At 36.1% G+C, this 23,558-nt stretch overlaps 1 protein-coding gene across 3 annotated transcripts in view; it reads right to left on the reverse strand.

Annotated features, from left to right (window-relative positions):
* Positions 1–23,558, reverse strand: part of MAGI2 (membrane associated guanylate kinase, WW and PDZ domain containing 2) — a gene marked incomplete at its 3' end in the record, with an annotated part of 758,986 nt that overhangs the window by 250,437 nt on the left and 484,991 nt on the right. For all 3 annotated transcript variants that reach the window (XM_084287031.1, XM_084287030.1, XM_084287029.1), the window contains exons 4-5: positions 12,476–12,691; positions 2,423–2,636 (exon numbers count right to left, since the gene is read on the reverse strand). In XM_084287031.1, the coding sequence (XP_084143157.1) occupies positions 2,423–2,636; positions 12,476–12,691 (430 nt within the window). The remainder of the gene's footprint in view (positions 1–2,422; positions 2,637–12,475; positions 12,692–23,558) is intronic.

Genomic DNA, 23,558 nt, shown 5'->3' on the forward strand with positions numbered 1-23,558 from the left:
CCATCCTCTGAATTATCCAGTGAATCTGGTGACTGATTTTTCTTGTTAGAGCTTGAGGCAGAGGAAATTCCTTACAGTGTGCTTTACAAAATGCTAACTGGGCCATTAATGATTAACAAATAAATACCATCTAGAGACAGTTATCTTTCTTCTGAAGACACTCCCTCTCACTGTAAATCTGCCACATTACTTCTGATGGCAGTGTTGATAAATGAACTCACATAGAAATTTTAGAGATCAGTTTGAAACGAATGAAAATGCTCCCATTTAATCTAAGACTATTAGGTATACCTGTGACAACCTGGAACTTGAGACAGCTTATGGCTTGAAGTCCTTAGGGTTCAAAGGCACAGTTCAAAAGAGCCTCAAATAAAGTAATAAAATGTAATAAAAATATGCTGTCTAGTATTCTAGTATGACTTTTTTTTTTTTCCCCCCACCCATTATGATCTACACTTAAAAATTGATTGTTTTTCATGTATTATTTAATAATCTAGTATAATCTTTAATACTGTTCAGGGAAATGTTGTTAGACAAATAGGTTTTTGTTGTCTTTTTATCTTTCCGTTTTTTTTTTTTTTTTTTTTTTTTTTTTTTGCGAAAGCAAATGGAGTCTCTTTATGCCATTAACCAAAGTGACTTGTAAACAAAGAGGCAATTTAACAGCATCCCCATGGCATTACATTCCAACTTAACCCTGTGAAGACTGAGAAATGTGAAAACTGAAATGATCAAGGAATTGTTACTTTACTGGGATTCTAGTAAATAATTTGGTATTTTTACAGATGTGAGATTATGCTTATTTGCAATTTACATTATTCAAGAATATAATTCCAAAGGCAAGGAGCCCTTACAACAGTCTTACTATCCTGTTTGTACCTCTGACTGATTTCTCTGCTTTACATAACATCCATTTAGTGGAAGTGAATGATGTGCATTGTCAGAATGGTAGTGTAAACCAGAGCTTGTCCAGGAAATGAAGTAAACTGTAACATCAAAGGAATTTGAGAGATTGGAATGGGTACTCTTGTAGAGTGTCTGGGTTATTTTTCTTCACAGTATTTTTTTCAAAATATATATTTATTTCCTATTAAATTGCCTGCCTCAGTGTTTGCCACTCTCACAGCTTGGTGTGCTAGTGACTTGCTCCTCCCTCCACCCCAAACACATATCACAGGTTTTTGTTACATCATATAACACAAAAGTACCACATAATTCAGTCTGCTCTCTGTCAGAACATTCAGTATGAACAGAAAAATTAAATATGGTAGTGAGGTAAGAAAAAAACAAAGGTTTGAGCTAAGCCTGAATTCATCGTATTTCTTCTCTGCTTGCTTGGGCAAAGTTACTATAATTATTTGTTTTCTATAATAAGCATATTTTTGCCCTTTTCATCAGACTAATGTATTAACAGTTACCACTCTTTTCAGCTTTACATATGCCAGAAGCTATAGTTGGTCATGTCAGTGTTTATGAAAAAATAATGTACAAAAACTTTATTCTTATCATCTGTTTGTGCTTCATGTTATTGCAATAAAATTTGACATGAAATAAGGGACTTAAAACAGAAGTGAAATAGCGCCAAATGTTATTTTTACCTATTAGCAGGTAATAATCAGAATAATGGCTAATGCTCCAAACTGTTTGAGGCAGTTCTTTAAAGTAAACATAAATGCTATTGCTTCCTCTTTTAGTAGTTTTGTACTGATGCATATGTTGGCTTTTCCTTTCTCTCTCTCTCTCTCTCTCTCTTTTTTTTTTTTTTTTAACAGGAGCCAATATAAACTCACTTATTTGCTCTGTTCTTACTCTGGTAACATGTATTAATAACTGTACTTAGGAAAGAAAGAACTTTCATATACATTCATTCAGTGAGTTGTCTAATTAACAACAGTAACAAAGTAACAACAGGTACTTACAGCCTACCGATGGGGAAAAGTTCTACATGTAATTAATCCTACTCATTGTCCACTTACCTCTTTTATCATTTTTAAATACAAAACAGCCTTCCTCTATTGCTTGTTGGGTAGTTTTTAGCCTTCCTATCTTTCTTTCCTTAAATTCACAAAAGTTCAAGCCTCTCCCCTCTGTCCGTAGAAGTGAGGAAGAACCCAGTGACTGAACAACTCTCCCATTGGCATCAACACAGCAAAAAAGCCTTGCTTTGGACAGCAGACACAACAGCTTTACTTGCTGATATCAAAGTACTAAAGTCTAGTTTCCTATCTTAAAAAAACAATATGCTTCAATGATAGTTGGTAATGTAGGGATTACTACCAGCTCTCAGGAGCCTTGACAGCCAGCACATTCCTAGTATTTTAATGAGGAATGCAATGTTCCACTCAACCATACAAACCATGTCACCACCCAGTCAAATACAATACATCTATTACCTATTAGAAGAAAAATTAATAACACTCACTCAATAAAGTAGACTTCCCCTTTTTCTGTATAAGCCATTTCCCAGTTATCAGGTAATGGGCCCAAGTCATCATTCTCCTCCGGTTTTGTCTGCTTTGTTACATCCATATCCTCCTTTGCTTCTTCAGGCTGAGTATATCCTGGTGCAGGGCAAGGTTGGGTAGAAGATACTTCACCTGAGACACCTGTACTCTTCTCTTCATGTTCACTTGATTCTACAAGAGAATAAGAATTACAGGTTTTGGCTATCTATGGCTTTGGCTAATGGTGGATGATTTACTGGATGCAAGTCTTCTAAAAAATATTTTATGAATTGTAAGTCTTGAAATAAAGAAAAAAAGTATGTTAGGTTATTACAATGACCCTGATGATGCGTTTTATCTGGAACACAATAAAAGAAAATAAAGCAATAAAAACAAATGGAAACAATAAATTAATAAAAAGTTAAGAAATAAGCCAAAGAGTTGTAGCCTGTTCTATCCCAGGAGTCCTTTCAGATCAGGAGGCAGAAGGCAGCCTCATATCCAGCAATGTTACTGACTTGTGTTTCATAACTTTTCCAAATAGAGACTCACAAAGCAAATACCCTGTTTTGTTACGGAAAAATATCATTTTCAATTAAAACAGTAAATGCAGTCATTGCTTCAAATAAATCCATAGGTAAAGAAATCAATATGACATTCATTAACTCATAGTAGTCTATTAGACATATATGAACATATTTTGTGATTTCATTACCCATATAATCTGTGGGAAGCTTAATTTTCCACAATTCCAAATGCTTCCTATACCCAATGGGATTCTGTCTCATTGTGACCCAGAACACATGCAGGAGGGAGCTTTCCTTTCCTAAGTCTGTTTTCAGGGTTTGATCTTTCGTTCTTTATATATTTTACTTCCCATAAAGTCAGAAATCCAAAAAAGTGGCATCCAACTACCATTGCGAGTTCCCACAGTCCAGTCCATGTACTTTTAGCTATGCGAGAGTGGTAGAACACAGCAATATTTGTTAAAATGTCTGCTTAATGTAAAAATAAGACAAAACAACAAAGCTACCTCAAAAATCTCAGCTAAACAAGGAGAGGATGTGCAATATTAAGAGTCTGAATATGCCTTATCCACATTGTTGAACAATGTCTTTACTACTACTAGTTCAAATGAAGGATGATTGAGAGAACTTGTCCTGCTAAATCCTTTGTCCTTGGAGGTGAATACACTTGGCTGGCTGGTCTACTAGGCATGTGCTTATAAACTGCATTTTATCATATGGCCTATCTAGGTATTATTTATTGAAAAAAAATGGGTCAGGAATATGTTGGGAACCTATTGCCTCAATGGACAAGAGATCACATCCTTAGTCCCCGGATGCTTGTTCTCTGCTACACTTTGATCTCACTGAAGTAGAGAGACCCCTATATTTGATCAATATGCAACTAAAATTCACAGTTTGAACATATTGACTGAATCTCTACTATGATGGGATCCTATTCAACACCAGCTGAAATCTCCAGTGAAATTGTGTTGGATTTACCTGGTCTGGCTGCCAGGTGCCAAATGAGCTGCTCTCTCATTCCCCCTCAGCAAGTCAGGGGGAAGAAAATACAATGAAATACAATGGAAGAACTCATGGGTCATGATGAAGGACAGGAATATTGCTCACCAACTACTCTCACAGGCAAAATAGACCTGACTTGGGAAAACTAAATTAATTTATTACAAATTAACAACAGATTAGGATAGTAAGAAACAAAAACAAAACTAAAAACACCTTCCCCAGACCCTCTCTTCTTAGCAGGCTCATCTTCACTTTCAGTCTTTCTACCTCCTTCCTACAAGTGATGCAGGACAACAGGGAATGACGTCTAGTTAGTCCCTAACACTTTGTCTCTGCTGCTCCTTCACGGTTACTCACTGCACCTGCTCCAGTGTGGGGTCCCTCCCGGCGGATGTTGTCTTTCCCAAACTGGTCCCCCACAGGCTGCAGCTACTGCAGCCAAAAACTTTTGAAATAGATCTCAGCAATGTAGTCTACCTTAACGTTGAAGATGGCAATTTTTAAAATAAACTAATGTATGTATCCAGAGCACAGAACTATGCAGACTTGTGTGGAACATGTAGCACATAGAAAACAACTTGTATGAAAAGATCTAATTCGTAATGCTTAAGACAGCAAGAAAAAAAAAAACAACACAGTAACGGTCTATAAAAATTGAGATTTTAATAGAGAATTAGAAAGTTTGACATCATGGCAATCATAAGGAAGGGGTTAAAGGACTTCAGAAGAACTGGTAAAGATTAAGTAAACAATACTAAAAGCACAAGCACAAATTGTCCTAACAAAAAAAAGAAAAATATTAAGTATAATCAGAGATCATTTTGTTTAAGCCCTAATTTTTCAATGGTCTGGTACTTGATAAATAGTTGTACAATATGTAAAAAGTTGATTAAATTGTTAAGCATGAACACAGAAAAATAATACAGGCATATAACAGCAAAGTAGAACAGCTAGTCCAGAAAATGGGATACAGTTAGGAGCATTAAAAGTAACAAGAAAACTTTCTATAAGTACATTAATAATAAGAAGACCAAAAACATATTAATTCCACTATGTGGGAAGGAAGGAAAGCTAATAATACATGACACACATAAAAACACAAAGCAGTTAGTGCTCATTTTGCCTCAGTCACTACTGCAAAAAGATTACCTATGATTAAATGACTAACATAATTAACGCCAGCAATAGGGCTAAAGAACTCAGATTAGAGTGGGCAGAGAACAGGTCAGGTACAATTTAGATGAAGCAGCCATTTTCAATTGGCAGAGACTGATGAAACGAAACCTAGGCTACTGCATGAACCAATGAAGCAGACTCATGACTAGTAATGACTAAACCTTTGAGACTTTAAAAAGAAAAGAAAGTTAGGAAGGACAGACTGTCTTGGTTTCAACAAGGTATTTAGGTATTTAGTTTTATATTCATAATTTCTAAGCACCTACTGTCCTTCCAGAATAATTTCCTTAATTATGTTGTTTTGCAAAAAGAAGATCAATGAAACTGTAATTTCATGGCTATCTATTTTTAATTCCTAGAAGGATGTTGGAACCAACAGTCAAATCACCAACATCAACAATATAAATATATATATTTATTTGAAATGTGAATCTGTTTGTGGGAGGAAATGAATTTGCAAGAGACATAAATACAAGTTTTGCTTAGCTGTATCCCACAACAGAGCAATAGGACCCGTGGGGAGCTGAAGTCACCTCCTTATCTACCACTCCCAAATTTCCATTCCTTTGGCTTTTCAAAGTGTGTTGTATCTGCCAGCTGCAAAATGCCACAATCATAAATAAAATTGCAAGACGAGGAGCAAATGTTTAGGCAGAAATTCCTAGCAAAAATACTATGTAGATATTGGGATGCATGAAGAAAGTTAAGCATTATCCTCAGTCAATAATAATACTATTTGAAAAGGAAATCATAATAGGTAGAAAATGTAAGCATATGCAATACAGGTCCTTCCACCTTCAGCTACAGTAGGGTTTCAGCAGAAGTAGTTTCAATAATTCTATGGCAAGGAAGGTGGGAACCAGTCCAGAGGGCAGCAACAAAGCAACAAAAATGATCAGAAATATGTAAAAAAAAAGTGGTGTTTTTGTTTTTGTTTTTGTTTTTTGAGGGGAAAAGACTGATGGATAGGGAAAGCATTTTTAAATATGTAAAACAGAGATGATACTGAGGTCTCCACATCCCCTGAGAAAAGGATGATGTAATTGCAACATTGAATTGAATACATTTGTTGGGTTTGGTTTTCATCTTCTCAAAGTAAAAAAGAGTCTTGTGTTTCAGGCATCTTTGACAGGTTTGTGAGTTGTATTCTTGAGGCTACCCACAGTCTTGACCACATTTCTGTCACAGGAATGCTGCTGTACAGATTAAATTGAGGGCAAGATATGAGGCTACATGGCACATATGACCACAGTAGATCAAATAAATTTGGATCATAGTTGCACCACACACAATGCTAATGATAAGTCCATTGGTCTAATACTGCAAAGGCAAGTTGACGTTGCTGTGTCTTAGGATTTTAGCATGATATCTGTAATAGGTGCTCTTTCTCAGGATCTTATTTTCTATAAGTTCAATGAGGTCATATTCTTGGCTTTTGATTTCTTGGCTTTTTTGTTGGTTAACAAACCAACAGAAATAAAAAAGAAAACAAAACAAAAAAAGGTGAAAATTAAATCTTGAGAATTAAAAGAAATATTTTGAGCTTGCCTTAGATAGATATTGCTATCCAAACATAGTGAAAGAGAGGAAACAGATGCTTATTTAACAACTTAAAAATATAATTATTTTAAAGCCAATCTCCTGACTTAGTAATTCCTGGAGCATTATTTTTTAATAGTGTGCTTTGGTAATAAAGGAGAAAGCATCCTGATGAATACAACAGAAGCAATTAAGGAAGAATTGCCTAATGCCATTTAGTTTTACACAACGGACATTCTAGTCACTGGTTATCTGGAATGCAGCACTATGGTGTAATTTAATCTTTTGCTACATGTGTCTGTTCTTCACATATTCCAGGAAGGGTACATATTCACCTTGAAGTTGTTTCGTTGTTTGTTTATTTACCTTTTAATATATATTCATACAAACTGTTTGATCTGTTAAAAAAAAAAAAAAGTGCTTTAAATGTATAAATAAAGCTTGAAATACTATGGTAACATGCTACAAGCACAAATATTTATCTTCAGATAGCATCAGATATAAAAACAGATCCTAAAAATGTACCATAATATATGTCCAGAAATATTTTCTGTCACTGATAAAAAAAAAAACAATTGAGTTTTCATCAAGTGAAATAACCTACTGTCTTATTACAAAACAGATTACATGGCCTAATTTTCAAAAGGAATTTAGTACAATATCTCAAAGGTGAGTGTCCTGTGAAGTGACAGAATAGGCTCCAGCAAAGCACCAGCAAGTTATTGCATATGTGGAATACAACAAACTTTGGGGAAAAGGCAATGTGTATGTTAAAAATAACTACATATCTTTGAATATTGTAAGTCCATCACTTAGTACTCTGACTCCAAATATCAGCAATTACAAATTTTATTGGTTGAGATGATTTATTCTCTCTACAGCTCTTACACAATACATTGACTGTATATTGAACCTCAAAGTGCATAAGTCCATAGGGCCTGATAAGATGCATCCAAAGGTCCTGAGGGAAATGGCAGATGAAGTTGCTAAGCTAGTATTCACCATATTTGAGAAATCATGGCAGACTGGAGAAGTTCCCACTGACTGGAAGAGGTGAAACATAAGTCTGCTTTTAAAAAGGGGAAGAAAGAAGACCTGGGGAACCACGGACCAGTCAGTCTCATCTCTGTGACTGGCAAGATCATGGAGCAGACCATCCTGGAAACTATCCTAAGGCACATGGAAAACAAGGACAACCAACATGGCTTCACTACTTGATCATGCCTGACAAATCTGGTGGCTTTCTGTGGCAGAATTACAGCATTGGTGGACAGGGGAAGAGCAACTGATGTCATTAACCTGTATTTGTGCAAAGCATTTGACACCGTCAGCCATGATATCCTTGTCTCTAAGCTGGAGAGACGGGGATTTGATGGATGGACCACTGGGTGGATAAGAAATTAGCTAGATGATTGCACTCAAAGAATTGTGGTCAACAGCTTGATGTCCAGGTGGAGACCAGTGATGAGTAGATTTCCTCAGGAGTCAGTATTGGTCTGCCCAGGAAGCCAACCACATCCTGGTCTCCATCAACTGAAGTGTGGCCAGCAGGGTGAGAGAAGTGATTGTCCCTTTCTGCTCTGCACTTGTGAGTCTCCACCTGGAGCCCTGCATTCAGTTCTGGAGCTCCCAACAAAAGAAGGACATGGAGCTGTTAGAGAGAGTACAGAGGAGGACCATGAGGATAATCAGAGAGGTGGAGCACCTCTCCTATCACTACACTCCCTGATAAAGAATCCTTCTCTAGCTTTCCTCAAAAATGTCAATGGATACCAACTTATTTTTAAAAAATCTTATGGCTCTTGGATGCTGTGTATTTTATGTTCTTGCCTCTGGCTGCCTTTGTTGTGCAATAATAAAAGAGCAAGCTCAGACTGTTCCCCAGGACTGATGCACCTTGTGTGGTGATTGACGGCACTGGGACTCTAGCCTTTTGCTTCATTATCAACCTAAGGCATGGAATGATCATTTTGAAACTCTATGTCATATCTTATACCTCAATTAATTTGAGCCTGCCAGAACTTTCATTCTCTGGGTGCAATTTATCATTGCTCAAGTAATGTCAGAATAATAGACATACATAAACATTCTTTCAACATTAAAGTGGTTCTTTTGGAGTTTGAATGATAAACACTTAATCAGTCAGAAGTGTGAAGCAAATGTGACGTGACCAACACAGTGTCAGATCATGATGCTGCTTGTGAAGGAGACTGACTTAATTCTCTGCAGACACAAATAGCAAAAACAGTGAAATCTGAATGTCTGACAAGCATGTTGCATTTTGACCAAAGTATCTTTTTACCACTTTTGTCAAGCCATCAGTTTTACAAAAACCTTTGATTTCATTGCAGTGTCCATCATGAATGGTTTCTCAGGTGCAAGATGTCTCATCTAAACCAGTGAATGGCAGATACCCAAACTAGAACAGCCAGAAGTACAGTAATGTGGGCAATTGCCTTAAGTGTGAGAAACCTAACGCCAACTCTAGACTTGGCCAGCTAATTTATAAATTGTGTTTATCTGAGGCTGCTTCACAGATATTAGGATTTCTCATTTAAATTTAACCATCTAGGCTCCTGTCTAGCTGTCTGATGAATTAGGCATTCTAGTTTGCAGAGATAGTACCGTAAAATGAGTATCTGAAACAGCTATATTCTCTTACTCTTCCGAAGTGCCTCTTGCACCTTCATATTAAGATAGCATGGACAAATAGCTCTAACAAAGTATAAGGCATATAGGAATATAATTGACTGTGCATTCCATCTCCCTGTAAATACTGTGATGAGAGTGCTTGATTCAGGATGAAGGACTGAATGTGCTCCATCGTAAAATGGCCAAAAACCTCATCCTAAAGTGAGAAGGCTTTCTGTTGTGTTCTGGGCTGAGGACAAGTAACAAAAATCAGAAAGAAAAAACACATTGGACAGCACAAGTTAACAAAAAGACAATTACATATTATGCTTGAAGATCCCCAGTCCCATATACAGATGGGACAGTCCCATATACAGGTGGGACCGTGTATGGTAAAGTCACATATACAGCTGTTCGAGGGAAATCTGATAGTCTGTGAAGTAAGGTTTTAATGAAAAAATGATTCCTGCTAATAAAGCTCAACAGAGGCACAGATCATCTCAAGAGACACTGAAAGGTGGTCTGAAAAATCAGATCCAAAGCGTAAAGATCTCTGCAACTAAAGATGTTGTCTATTGGTCTGATAAAATCGGGTTTATTGTCTTTGGATTCATCATAGACCTGCTACTGCTTCAGCCTTGCAGTCCTAGGTGTTACAGCAGTCCTCTGCCTTGACCGCACTCTGATACCTTTGGCAGTTAATAAGATGTTAAATCGCTGAGCATCTGTAAAAAACGTATCAATGTTTCAAATGTCCTAATAGCCCTGTATTTAACATAAAAGTGACGCATTTCAAATAGAACACACTTTCTAAAAAAAATGGAAGTAACAGATATCATGCTATAGTTGCTTTTTCGGTAAGAACCATATTGCTCCCTCCACCAGGAGTATAAAAAACAAGCAAGCGAAACAACAAACAATTATTATTATTATTATTAATTTTATAATAATAATAATTACTATAATTATTATTAATAATAACAAAATGACACAAATTTAACACATTCTGATTTTTCTGTTTTTTCAAAGATATAAACTATAAATGCACATACATTTTAGACTTTGTCAGCTGACAGAGAAAATGACTGCAGTAACAGGGTCCGTGGGAGCTACCCTCTCCAACAAAGGCAACGCAGCATGTACGTACAGAGCTGCTTTGCTACAATCCCTAAAGTCCTCAATCAGTGTAAATGAACAACAAAACCCTGCTTATGAAACCATGAGAGCCAACACAGGCACTGCTTGTTCTACTGGCCACACCTACAGGAATTACTTTGTGGGGGGCGAGGAGGGGGAGGAAAAGGGGGCTGTCTTACTCTGATGCTCATGTATTTCATTTTTTAACACAGCCCATGCCAGTGGCTGTTTCTTGGGTGCTGCCTAGTCATTGTTCACACAGAATTTGCCTGGGAGATGCAAGTTGTGGGCGGACAATGCAAGGAGAAAAACAGATAAACATTTCTCCTTGATCCATTTTGAACTGAAGTATACTGCTCTGGAAATTGCTCCTGAGCAATGGTCGGTTATGTAGCACATTTCGAGTAACTGCAAAGAATGATTCTTCTAATGATTTTTGCAATACACATCAGATACCAAATCCTGCCTTTGCCTCTTTCACTGTGGAAGTATCCTGGCAACAGAGCCAGTGCTGATGTTTTATGCAAGGATTTCTGGGTTTCATCCTTTTCTGCTTAGCTGTGTAGGAAAGGCACTAAGTGCCAGAGCATTGCCGGCAGATGCAATCTTGTGCAGAAGGGATGAGCAAGGCTCAGACAGCATGTGACAGTGATGGCCAGGGAGTCACGCTTCAGCCCTTTAGTCAGCCAAGGGGGCAGAAGGAGATCCACTGCCCTCCCCTCCCCCCAAGTGCCCTGTCACTGCCTTGGCCATGGGGACAGGTTCTGCACTGGGGATTTGCCTTTAGATGTAATTTTAGGCAACTACAACAGAAAAGCAAGTGGCAAATACATCCATGGTGAGAAGATTTCCATTTCAATATGCTTTCTAATGCAACAGGAGAAAAAAACAAAACTATAGAAACTGCAGTATGAAAAAACCCTTTTTATAGGGCTTAGGAGATTAGGTAGTGCCTTTATTAGCCTGTACATTTATGAAACTCCTTATCTTCTTATCTGTGTGATTGTCACTACAGACTTCTACTTCAATCAATTGTTCCTGAATTTCTAAGTTCAGTAAAAAGAACTCAGAGTTATTTCTCAAAGAGATACAAACGTCTGAATTCTTTGATTTCCTACTTGAAGAAAAAAAATCATTTCTTAAATGTTATTTTACAGTAAAAAAATAAAGTACTGCAAAATGATGACTCTTACTAAAATATTGAGGGTTTGAGGGTGAAGCTGGTTACTGCTTGGGAAAAGTTTGGACTATTGACTCATTTGATATCAGTCAATATCATCAGTATTTTCAGACCCCTCCCTTTTTTTTTTTTTTTTTTTCTTTTTTCCTTGAAGAATTATGATTCAAGCAGTAAAACAGCAGCTGTCTTTTAGGACAAGACATATGAAAACATTATCTGCTTCATGCAGGATCTGAAATACTGGTGAAAAGAGTACTTTCAGAGAGTATTGCCAACTATGTTTCATTGTCACTGCCACAAATTCAGTAATGTGATGACAGCTTTACTCTAACATAGCATTTGTAAGATTTCATAATGGTATATAATAGTTCACTTTATAATCTACTGAACTCTCTTGTGAGAGTTCACCTTTTTAGCACAAGGAGACCTGAAATACAGAGACAGGATTCATTTGATCAAACTGCAGTTCCCTAGACTCCTTTCTGTGGTCAGTGAAAAGAAATAGGCACTTTGGTTTGATTTCCTAACCCAGAAATCTGAAATAGATCACAGGAAGTGCATTCAGAAAGTAGATATTTTTCTCTTCAGGCTATAACAAGGGTTCAGGGTGACTAGCTCAGAGGCAGACACCTTTACTGTAGCTGTGGTGACTCCTACCGAATGGAGGTCAAATGATTTGTTTTATGTTTGACAGGAGTCTTATCACTTAGGATTGCTGGCTGCCAGTCGTGCAAGAGCATCCTTACCTGAGTACACTCATTCTCACTGCTGAAGGAGGTAACTGTTGTCTCTGTGAATAACAGAAATACATTGCAAAGTAAGAAGGAAGAACAGACCTGGTGTTACTGTCACATCATTTCCATTGACCACAGGTCTTTCTTCCTCTTCTTCCTCCGGTGGTTCAATACCTGTCTTCTCCATATTGCTCACAGACTTATTCCTTTTACGTTTACCTTCGGCCCCAGGAGTGGCACCTGGAAGGATCTGATCTGTTACATTTAACAGTAATGGAGCTGGTTCTGCTGGAGGTTTTGGAGTGCCGTAATAGTTGTCTGAAAAGAAAAGAATAATACTTAAATTCACTGAAGTTCATCTAATGCTTCTTTTTCTCTTGGTTTAGATTAATGGGATTTTGTGATATAGGATCCGGTTCATCAGCTAATATAAAGATGAGTTCAACTTTCTGTGAAGTTAAAAATTTACTGTGAAGTTATTATTATTATTATTATTTTTAATGCCAATAGTAGTGAACGTATTATGCTTAAAATATATACCATATTGACACTCTCTGAAAGTTTAACAGGGTAAATTATCATTCCTCTCACCCAAATACCCCCAAAATAGGTAGCATATTGGAGCTATTTTCTCATTTCAAACTGCTAGTTAGGACAAATTAGTTTTATAATGTTTGTGCCAAATACAAGAATTTCTGAAGGACCAAAAGAACCATAAATGTATTGACTGTTCACCATAATATACAATTTTCATACCCCCCATATTATCTTACCCAGTTGGAAAGCAAATAATTGTTCAATGGCAGACATTTGCAGTTTTCAGTAATGCATGCACTATCGTATTTTTCATTTTTGTCAAATTTTTGCTCTTCATGAGCAAACCTCCAGATTTGTAATGGTTAATGCTAATATATTTTCAAAGAAAGATGAGATCTTACTTTTTAGACCTTAAAACTTTCTGAGAACTAAGGAATTCTTAGAAGATTTAAAGTGGCTGACTTATTATCCTCTATTTCTCTCATGAAATTTCTGGTAACTTCTTCTGAATCATCTACTTTATGCCAGAATGATTATTATTTGGATGGACCATGGTCTGATCTTATCTATCAATATATTTATGCTTGAATTTCTAGCACATCTGGTCTCAAAACTTGTTTCTTATAGACACCTCATTTTTTTCTCTTTGAAAATATGGTTGAAAAATTAAATATTAGCATAATTAAATAAAAGAGTATTGAAAATACTTGTGAGTCCTTTGAAGAAGTAAGCATAAAGAATAATAAAAGACATAAATATGAATACATAGTGTTAATACAAAGCTATATTTTGTGATCTGAAAATTGCATTGAAGGGCAGTGCATAATCTACTTAACAGTAGATTTTCAGCAGTTAATATGAGAAATTCTGTCTAGCTCTAAGACACTTTTCCAAAGAAAAAAGGAAACATATTGAAGGTGTTTGTAGACCATATGGTCATTTTTTTGTGCCTTTGCGTGGCTGTCCATGACCTGTCCTCTCACAGTCTTCAAGAGGTTCTTCAGGCTAAGGGAGCTAAAACAGGGGAGCAGGGTTTGGTGTTTAAATGGGGAGGGAAATCTACATTGATCAACTTGTAAAAATGTACCTCTAAAAAACGTCAAAATCAGATCTGGTCACAGTCAAAATTCTGAGCTCTGACAGTGAAATTAGTTTTTTATTTGAGGTATTTTAAGAGTACCTGAAAACTGATGGTCTTGAGGGCACTGCTAAAATGAAAGTCTACTTTCATACTTCCTTAAGAGCAATGTTATCTTTGTTGGTGAGAGGCATATCTGTAATGCTACATATTTCGAAAAAAATGGAGGTTGTCAAATCTAAAAAATTCATCCCTGACCTAAACTATTTTACTAGTCTGAAAGTGAAATTGCATCAGTCCCACAGCTGTCACAAGCTTCACAAAACCTGTCCACTGATTTCGTAAATATCAGCACAAAAATCTAAAGGTTAAAGGTCTGATGTAATACAAACTGTGGAATTAAAATTGCAGTACCTTGCCTTTTTTCACTTATTCTTAGTTTCCCATTGTGATACAAAATCTAGATCAGCAGTAATTAGCAGTAATGCTAATATTCTGAATAGTAGATAAGAGGATTGACAATAAATGATGTTTTAAATGAAGGGCATGCTTGTTCTATTTTTGGTTATTTAACACTTTTTCATTTTAACTGACTGACAGTATGCATTAGTGGGAGACAGAGACAAAAGTCATGACAAAAAATTTCCATGAATATGACATATATCAAAATATAAGATACAACAATGTACATTTAAGAGTAGGAGCTAAAGAGCATTTCATTCTTTCAGTTTCAAACAGAAAATGCAATGTAATTTCCAAATTTTGCACTGTATCATAATGTCGTATGCTCTATGATCAAGCAACCATTGATTTAAAAGTGACTTTTGCTTTATTAGTTGATTTATCTATTTGTCTTAATTCAAATGTTTTCATAAGCAATGCAAATGAAAATAAGAAACTGGACCACATATATCAACATAATCGGTATATCAAAAAAAAATGATGAAAAGAATCTGTACAGTTCCAAAGGAAAATATACACAGAATTAGAGACCCAGGCAGTTCAATGAAAGAGCAGTCCTCCATTAAATAAAAATTAGAATTGATGTCAACTGTATTTTGTATCAAAAAGCGTTTCTTTGTGCCTTGAAATTCCTCATCTAAACCTTAGAGCTTAGCATTGGAGCTATGGACACCCCAACCTTGATGGTAACACGCTGGGCAAGTCATTGAAGACAGAATGTTATAATGGGGGGAGACACTCTCATACAGCTTCAGTAAATCTGGGAGTAATGCAGAGATTAAATTTTTAAATACTATAACTGTTGTTGCAATGATGTTTGGAAAATCTATGATAAAAACCATTCTTTTTCATGTTGCTTGAGCAAAGGTTCAAAATGTTACTGTTGAGCTTCTGATAATAAGGCATGGAAAATCAGCTTCCTGTACATGCAAAAAGCACACCAAATAAATAATTTAAATTGTGTTTATTTTTTATTTTTAAGAATTAATAAAAAATAAAGCTTACTAAAAGAAAACATAAATCTTGTGCTTATTACTAGTCAGAAAAAAACACAAAACAAAACAAAACAAAAAACAAACAAACAAAAAAAACACAGTTAGGAGCTTTAAGGAAAGGAACAGAGAACAAAACAAAAAAACACGTTTACAGAACTACACAAAACCACATAGTACCCTCCCTTCTGAATGTTGCCTGTTGTTCTTGTCCTTGACTTTCAAAAATTACATGGGGGGAACTAAAGAGGGGCAATTAAAGCTTGGAACTGCTTAAATTGATTTGGAGTTTTCCGTTTGGAAAAGGGACAACTGAAGGGGGATATGGCATATATATATATAAAATCAGGAGAAACCTGGGAAAGTGCCTAGAAAACACATGCCTGGTTTCTCACTACATGAGAACAAAAGGATGCCCAATGAAATCAGCAGATTTAAAACAAGTAAAAGAAGTTTTTTGTTTTGTTTTGTTTTTGTTTTTTTGTTTTGTTTTTTTCCTACACAGCATAAGAAAACATTGGCATTCGCTGACAGATGTTTCCAGTATCATAGATATGGCCAAGAAGCAACTATACAGACATAGAATCAGAAGAAAATAATAAAATAAAATAAATAAATTAATTAAAATAATAAATAAAATAAAATAAAATAAAATAAAATAAAATAAAATAAAATAAAATAAAATAAAATAAAATAAAATAAAACTCTATTAAATATAAAGGTAGAAACTCTGAATCAGGAGTTCCATACCATATGGATCACTGGAGCGGGGGTGTATCTCTGCATGCCTTTCCCGTTCTTATATTATAGGCCTTAACATCTAAAGGGGTTGACAGGTATGGAGCTACAGTTTCCTTTGGTTTGACTCAGTACAGCTGCCCTCTTACTCAGGTGTCTCCTTGCTGTACTTAAATATGTGCACATATTCTCCTGCTACCACAGCAGAAAGTCATGAGGTCAAACTGAAGCCAGCAGAGCTTAAGCTAAGCTCTTTGCGCTGGACCTGACTAAAAGCCTTCATGCAGACAGGCAGTGCAGAATGAGTATTTAATTGCAGAAAAGCCACCACTGCTTAATCTATCTTGCTGCTGTGCCTGATTGTCTCAATGCTCTCAGCCTATTTCCAAGTGCAGCTGAATACTAAAGGCGATCTAACCTAACCTGTTTGACTTTGCTGCTGAAATGGCTTGGAAGCCATAGCACAGTTACAGTTACCAAGTACTGCTTGCTACCCCTAAGCTGTATGAAAAGATCTCCTTGATTCTGCAAAGAAGAAGTCAGGTAAAATTACATTAAAATGGGGAGGTTAGCCCTGATGACAGAGATCAGATCAGAAAGTCAAGAGCAGCACAAAAAGGAGTAAATTAAGAGGTCGACACAACTATATTTTTTCTTAACCTGAGCACACCTATGTCAGGGAGTAGTAAAACTTTTGTTTTATTGAAAAAGTGTTCGATGATGGAGCAATAGGTTTGGCCTTGTTTCCTGAGAAATGGTAAGTCCTTTTGGAAAGAAGAAATGCTTTGGGATGATAAGCAGAAGAATCATCATGCTGATATGATACCAAGACTCAGTTCTAATGATGTTCGCTATACTGCAGCACAGAGTGGGACATTCCACTTTTCTTCCTCCTGCATGGTGTGTCTCTGGGGAAAGGAGGGGAAGGAGGTCTTTTTGCCAGGTCTGCATTTCTGTCCAGGTACTGGCCAGCCTGAGTCATCAGGCTTTGTAGGACTGGCAATATTACTAGGAGAGCTCTTGTCTCCTGAAGCTTCACTAGTCTCATTTAATAAATGAAAAATTTTAGTATAAAAACTAAGTGTGGTGAAAAGCTAAAGATGTTGCCAGGAAGCTAGGATATTATAGCAGGAATGAATGATCAGACAGAGAATGAGAGTTGTGGGAGATCAAAAAGCTTTTAATATGAATATTTCCAACTCTGGTGTGACTCAGATTCCTAGCCCAGAATGAGATACACGTTTATTTTCACACTCATTTTAAGAGTGGGCTGAAACAATACCCAGCTACAAATACACCCCAACTTCTGCTTATTCAGCATCTTCATTTAGATTGATATTTCTGTACTGTTTATACAAATTTCAGTTGCTGGAGTATCAGTCAAAATGGTGTGAGTCAGCCACAATAATATGAAAGACAAACCTTATTTTTCAGTTATTAGAACAGTAACTGCAAATCTGATGAACTCTCTTCATATTGCTTTTGTGGTCATTGACTAGTGATACTAAACTTAGGGGAAAGTACTCTACATTTGGTATTTAACAGCTCACTAACAAATACACATGAAAAACAACCAATTGCAATGGTACACAGAGTTTGAATAGGCGAAATTAGCCTGATTTTTAATTAAAAAATAATAAATGCAAATATTACTGGATTCAAAGATGACAGCTGCGTATGTTAATGACTAGAGGCCTGTCACATATATCAACAAGCATCTTTTTAATTGTAACCTATAATGAAGGTGTCTGAACACCACCTAAGAACTAGTAAAACTAACAAAACAATCTGCTTGTGGAAGCAAATGTGCAACATTAACAATGAAAAGAGATTTAATAACAATTTCTCCATCTGTAGTAGCCCATAGTCTGCAAGCCCTGGGAAGTCAAGCTTGAGTCTTCTCTAGTCTGAAGCCCAGGCATTGAGCTTTCTTTGGATGCAAGTTTAAGCATATGGGTCTTGCAATCTCTAGAAGACAGAAGGAATGAAAGCCTGTGTTTTTGGTACTGCTTAGGGTAGGCCCAACATACTGGCAGTATAACCAGCAGGGTAAGATTATGCATGGTTGGTAGTCTCTTCAACTTTGTAGTAAATTTTCACAGCCAAGGTGAATGAGTTGCAGAAACCTGCCTTGAAGGGTTTAGTATCTCTGTAAAACACATCTTGAAGACAAGAAAGATTCCTTAAATGCAGGCCCTATGGACCTCCTGAGCTCTGTGTGCAGACCTCCAGGGGCCAACAATGTGGCATCACCATGCTCTCACTTCACTGCACTGTCAGATCTACACATTACTTTAATATGGAAGTAGGCAGGTTTATTCTACTTTTGAAAACTACTTTAGGTCCAATCAATCTGCATATTATTCATATGAAATTATTTTATTCTAATGTTTAAAGTCATCTGTGCATGCCGTTTAGACATGGCATAAAACATGCTCTGCAGTACAAATACAGAATATTTTAAAACTAAAAAAAAAAAAAAAAAAAGCTCTCTCTCAAAATTCTTACAACCACCTTATAAGATTCCCAAAGAGGAAAACAGTACATAGACATTGTTAAAATATAATTAGTGATGTATTTTAACAAAATTCAAGACAATTACCACCTCCTTAAGGAAGCCTTGCAAACTTCTTTTCACCCACTCACCTTGAGTGAGTAATTTATTTTGACTGCTGACTATACTATAATTAGGGATTTTTTAATCACAGTTCTAAGGTTGGGTGAGTAGATTTTGTTCGTGGGCTCATACATTTTCATGATGGTTTTGCAATGCTGGTTGATGGCTCAAAGAGTTGCATAACTCCTAGTGTTGATGCTAAAGTGGAATTCAAAAATAAAACCTTATAAAACCTTTTCATTTTAGATTCTCATTTGTATTATTTTTGCTCATGATGTTTGTGACATTAAGATGTTAAAGAGGCAAGAAAAGGTATTAGTCCAGACCTCTCAGGTTTTAAGAAAACAAAAATTATTGTTAAATATAGGTATAAGGTTTTATTTTTCAAAACAATCTCTTAATTTCTAAACTGCAAAGTTAAACTTTGCAGTTAACCTTCAGTTTCTTTACTTTCAGCCAGAGACTGAAGAGTCCTAAGAAGTCTTTTCACTAGTTTTTTCAACTAAGCCTTTGAATCCAGATTGCTTTAGATCAGTTCTCTAAGCCTTACTGTTACATTAACGTCTGAATTAAAAATACAAATTAAAATTTATTTACTTTGGGAGTACTGTCAGAATGAGTTATACATGATATACAGAACTAATTCCATACTTGTTGGATGTATAACCCCCCAGGGCTACATTTTATAAAATCTGTTTTTCATCCTTGCTCTTTTCTAACTGTATTGGGCTTTTGCTAGCACCAAAGCTACTCAAAAGGAATATTTTCCGGAGAACTCAGGGTTCTTTCAGAAAAAAAAAAAAAGGTCAGTATAAAGGAAATGGGGTGTCTGTATCACCCCATTCATTCTTTATGAACACATTAACATTTTCAGGCAAGGGCTGGCCAGCTGTTTCCGAGACAGGGAGATTTTGGATGACTTGTATTGCTGTGACTCTTCCCCAGGCAGAGTTCTCATTTAGGTTGGTCTCTTCAGCTTCTGCTAGGGATTAGCCAGATATGCTAACTTCTGTGTCAACTAATGACATTTTAATAACTGGCTTCAGGATTGTCTATTCATCTACATTAAAATTAAATCACTAATTATAGCTGCAGATTTTTGCCCAAGAGTGTTCTGGCCCCCAAGGAATGCAATAGCAGAGGAAGTTTCTAAATTCTAAATACAGGAGCAGAGACAGCCGGGCTGTCAAAACTTCCAAGACTGGCTCCTCATCTTCTCTTGCTACAGGACCCTAGCTGCCCCCTGTAAGAACCCATTTTTTTATCCAGACAGACTGTAAAAGTAAGAATCTGTGAATCTGTTAGAATTTCTTAATTAGCATTTTTCATAATAAATGTTAGTAGCAAATCAATTCTTGTTTCCTTAAGATACTGATAGAGTATATCAGATCTCTATAGGGGACATAAAATTAAGACATACAAAGTGAATATGCATTTTTATTTTTATTTTTTTAGTAAATATTTTCCTTGGGGAAACCACTTAATGCCTCTCAGAGAGCTTGAACTCCTAATTTTTCTCCATCTTTGTTTCCATAGTTTCATTTTATGTAGCTTCTTCTTCTTTTGACTAAAGTATTTATTTATTTAGACTTATTAGAAAAATTTTTCCTATACATATTCTGCATTCCTCAAATTTGTTCCTGAATCTCTTAGATGTCAACAGCAGCTCATCTACAAATGTAGGAACGTAACATTCTGACTAAAAGTTCAAGAAGGAAGTAGAAAGAACAATTTCACCTTTACAGATACTGCTTTATAAGATACTGCTTGGAGTTTTTTTCATTATTTCTTTAATTTCTTCCAAGAACAAACCATGTGAACAAAAACAACTCTCTTGAGCACAAAATCTCTCACAATTGGGAAATAATACTTCTCCCATCAGACCTGGTAATCCCGTGGGTTAAAGGTATAAATATATTTCAGATAAAGTAACCATAAACATCTTGTGTTAAGTTCAGGTGGAGTTGGCTATGGAAGAGGAACAGGCTTGTTTTAAGATTCCTCAAAAATTAAGGTCCCGACCTTCATTCTCCCAAATATTCTTCAAGTTTGTATTTTCCTCTGAGAAGCAGAACAAATCAATTTTAAATAATGGCCTAGAAGAGAGGTGACTGTTTATAAGATGCTGTAGTGTGCTGTATGCACTGCACATCACAGATCTCCCAATAACCAGCAAATATAAAGTGACCTTTAACTCCCTTGGTTTGATTTTATACTTAGCACAGCATAACAGAAGTGAAAGATCTAGACAAAACTCCTTAAAGGGCTACTCTCATTTATTTAAGGAAAATAATGGACAAAGGAAAAGGAATTAATAATTAATACAGAAGTATGTTTGGATTTTAAAAGCAAGAATCACAGAGGTATGAATGCAGGATACTGGAACAAGATGGTGCAACAGTTTAGCTCGATTCATATATTAGTAGCATAATTCTTTTTTTCCTGTATTTTGTACATTTTAAAGCAATCTTGTCGTCTGACTTCATCTTCTAAAAGGTGATGCTAGTGCTAACCTAAAACCTCCATTTTCCCATGAAGATACATGGTTCAATTTGTAAACAGTATACTTGCTGAAGCAGTTGAGCAGAAGTATCAATATACTTCATACAAAACATATCTTTTTGTTATAAGCTATTTGTTATCTGGATTCAGCCCTCTAGTAGTCACTTGCTGTTGTGTCTGATCACCAAGTGAAAAGAGCGGGTGGGTTCATTTTACTTTTGCTGCTTAAAAGTTAGGTATCTATTCTAAAGTAACCAACTATCTCAACCCACCTGCCCTAGGTTGTGACCTTAAGGGGGATGAATTGACCTCTGGAAGTGCACACAGTTTTGATTGCTGGCCTTACAAAAAGGTCCAGACACCTTTTAGATGGCTAGTGATAAGGATTATGGATAATGATAATGGATAAGGATATGGATAAGGATAATGATAATGATAAGGCCAAGGATTGAGGCCTTTAATAACCAAAGATGTTAATGTACCCAATCATCTTATTGCTTTCTGTCACCATTTAAAAACTTAGCTTTATCAATCTATGAGATTGTCTACTCCCCTTGAATTCTGATTTTGTAGAATTCATACATTATTTCTAAGGTTCTTGTAATAGTCCTTTGACATATTAGGGAACAGCTTGCAGCAGAGAGCCTCCTCTTTGACAATAGAGCCTGCATGGTTTGACATCCTTACAAATGATCTGGAGAAGAAATGTGAGGAAAAGACTAAGAGCATTTCTTGACAGTTTTGTTTAACTTTGTGCCACAGAACTGGATATTTCTGTTGCTTCAAAAAGACTAAAAAGGAAGAAAGAGTTTGAAAGTGTATGGGAAATCATCACTTATTCTTGGTAAATACAAATCAGGAAACCATGGGCTTGAAACATGACTATCCATTCTAGAAAGATACTGGCATTACTACAGACAGCTTGCTACACAGAGGCAGTTTTCTCCTCCTAAATAAAAACCAAAGCCAGAACTGTAAACTAGTAGCAGCTTGTGGAAGGAATGGAACAATGTGTAATGCAAACACTCAATAATGTGTTTAAGAACATTACTGCATACAGTGTGGTAGCGGTACTTTTACGGAAAAAACAACCAACCAACCAAAAAAAGAAACAGGAAACAACAAACAAACAACAACAACAACAACAAAAATAAAAGACGTTCTGAGAAAAGCAAAGGAAGTTATAAACTCCCTATGATAAAAGCAAAATTTATTTCAGTTGTTTATGCAATAAAGTGACAAACAGGAAAGGATATGCTAAAAGTAAACAATACAAAAAATATATAAAAGTCAAGGTAAGAAACTGAAGCTCAGAGGAACGTAACACTTTCATGCAAAATATAATTACACTGTACAACTTCTGAAGATTTCTTGATCAAGTTTTGAGTCAAAAATGGGAATGAGTTTCAAGAAAATGCAGTTACTATATCATATATTTTTGAGAAATTACCCCCATGTTATACATGTATTAATCTATGGTTCCTAAAAAGCTATCTGAGAATTCTCTGTGTAGGATTCCTGAACAGGGACTCATGAAAACTTACTTTAAAATGTGTACTGTAGAGGTCTTACAGTCCTGAAAACTACCATATCTGTCTTTTGCATGAGACAAGATGCTAGATTAATCCTCTCCAGGTTTGACTGGTCCTATGTTTCACTTTTTATAGGAATTTAGGTTTATCTTAAAAGGCTGCATTTACAACTTCACAGTAGCATTTTTGTTGTCTCCAACCTCCTTTTGACAATCTCAAGGAAACACTCTAGACTTGATTTTGTCCTATATTTTCTTTAAAGTTGTATTTTGAGGAGAAAAAAAAATCCTCAGTTTTTGTATTTCTTTATTCAAGCTGCTGCTGGAGAATGCTATCTTTGTGTTATGTGCCTAAGAAGGCATCTGCAGATTGTCTTGGATAGACGTCTTGCACACACAGATTAGAAACAAGCAAATAGATATTGGGGAATGGCATGATACGTATTTCCTGCTGTCAGTTCATCATATGGTTGCAGAAGAGCAAAGCAGGTAAGGAAGTAGTCCAGGATTCTCTAATGAACAAACTTGGCCACACTTAAGTCTTGAACTTGACCACACTTAAGTCTTCTCACTCCTAAACTATATAACTGAGCCTCTTCTGGCTTGTTCTTCTTTAGGCACCACAAACTGTTGGTCTCATAATGTCATTCTTCCCATAGAAGGAAAGGAGGGTCACCTTCATCTGGTACCTAGGGAGCTCTTTATGGTGAGAGACTAAATAACCCCTT

The sequence above is a fragment of the Netta rufina genome, assembly GCF_964035555.1.
Source record: "Netta rufina genome assembly, chromosome: 1".
In the NCBI taxonomy this organism is placed as follows: domain Eukaryota; kingdom Metazoa; phylum Chordata; class Aves; order Anseriformes; family Anatidae; genus Netta; species Netta rufina.